Below are 1,634 nucleotides of genomic sequence, written 5' to 3'. Positions count from 1 at the left end.
TCCTCTCCTCCTCCCTCTCCCTCCTCCTCCCTCCCTCCCTCCTCTCTCCTCCCTCTCTCCTCTCTCCCTCTCTCCTCCCTCTCCTCCCTCCTCCTCTACCTCCTCCTCCTCCCTCCCTCCTACCTCCTCTCTCCTCCCTCCTCTCTCCTCCCTCCTCTCTCCTCCCTCCTCCCTCTCCTCTCCTCCCTCTCTCCTCCCTCCTCTCTCCTCCTCCTCTCCTCTCTCCTCCCTCCTCCCTCCTCTCTCCTCCCTCCTCTCTCCTCCTCCTCCTCTCTCCTCTCCTCCCTCCTCTCTCTCCTCCCTCCTCCTCCCTCCTCCCTCCTCTCTCCTCCCTCCTCCCTCCTCCCTCCTCTCTCCTCTCTCCTCTCTCCTCCCTCCTCTCTCCTCTCTCCTCCCTCCTCTCTCCTCTCTCCTACCTAGGTCGTTGCTCATGTACTCCAGGACGTCGAAGCTCCAGCCCAGATGTGTGCTGAGGCCGTGGTACATCTGGAACACCTGAGGACCAGAGGGAGGACCATCACTACCACCATCACTACCATCACCATCACTACCACCATCACTACCACCATCACTACCATCACCATCACTACCACTACCATCACTACCACCACCACCACCACAACCATCACTACCACTACCATCACCACCACTACCATCACTACCACCACCACCACCATCATCACCACCACCATCACCACCATCATCATCATCAAACCTTCACCTCAGCCGTGAACAACATGGCTTCCTGACCTCCGACCCCAGCCGTGACCTCCAGGACCAGGTCACAGAGATCCTCCTCCTCGTCAGGGACCAGCAGCTCCATGATCTGATGGTGACAGGGAGGGGGGGGGGGGGGGGGAGTGAGTGAGTGAGTGAGTGAGTGAGTGAGTGAGTGAGTGTGTGTGTGTGTGTGCGTGCGTGCGTGCGTGCGTGAGTGCGTGCGTGAGTGAGTGAGTGAGTGAGTGAGTGAGTGAGTGAGGGTGTGAGTGTGTGTGTGTGTGTGTGTGAGTGAGTGAGTGAGTGAGTGAGTGAGTGAGTGAGTGAGTGAGTGAGTGAGTGAGTGAGAGAGAGTGTGTGTGTGTGTGTGTGAGTGTGAGTGTGTGTGTACCTTGTGTTGTAGAGCCAGGACGTGTTGGCGGCCCTGTTGGATCTCGAGGGCGGCCAGCGCCCTCATGTCCGGGTCGTCGTCTGGACCATCAATCAATAATTAACAATTATTAACGCTTATTACTGATCGATTATCATTACTAATCAATCCTTTATCGATCATTACTTATTGTTAATTACTAGTCCATCATTACCAATCAAAAAAAACAATAACTTCTAACCCTAACCACTAACCACTAACTACTAACCACTAACCACTAACTACTAACCACTAACCACTAACCCTAACACAGTTAGGGTTAGTTATGGTTAGTGTTAGGGTTAGTTATGGTTAGTGTTAGGGTTAGTTATGGTTAGTGTTAGGGTTAGTTATGGTTAGGGTTAGTGTTAGTTAGGGTTAGTTATGGTTAGGGTTAGTTATGGTTAGGGTTAGTGTTAGGGTTAGTTATGGTTAGGGTTAGTTATGGTTAGTGTTAGGGTTAGTTATGGTTAGGGTTAGTTATGGTTAGTGTTAGGGTTAGTTATGG

At 52.4% G+C, this 1,634-nt stretch overlaps 1 protein-coding gene across 1 annotated transcript in view; it reads right to left on the bottom strand.

Annotated features, from left to right (window-relative positions):
• LOC311350621 (peptide chain release factor 1-like, mitochondrial) overlaps positions 1–1,634 on the bottom strand; it is a gene marked incomplete at its 3' end in the record, with an annotated part of 3,310 nt that overhangs the window by 1,019 nt on the left and 657 nt on the right. The window contains exons 2-4 of the mRNA XM_084470687.1: positions 1,109–1,188; positions 722–826; positions 417–495 (exon numbers count right to left, since the gene is read on the bottom strand). Of these exons, the coding sequence (XP_084326813.1) occupies positions 417–495; positions 722–826; positions 1,109–1,188 (264 nt within the window). The remainder of the gene's footprint in view (positions 1–416; positions 496–721; positions 827–1,108; positions 1,189–1,634) is intronic.

This window comes from Micromesistius poutassou (genome assembly GCF_964030765.1).
Source record: "Micromesistius poutassou genome assembly, chromosome: 7".
Lineage (NCBI taxonomy): Eukaryota > Metazoa > Chordata > Actinopteri > Gadiformes > Gadidae > Micromesistius > Micromesistius poutassou.
The sequence above is the reverse complement of the archived record's forward strand: the minus strand, read 5'-3'. Positions and strand labels throughout refer to the sequence as shown.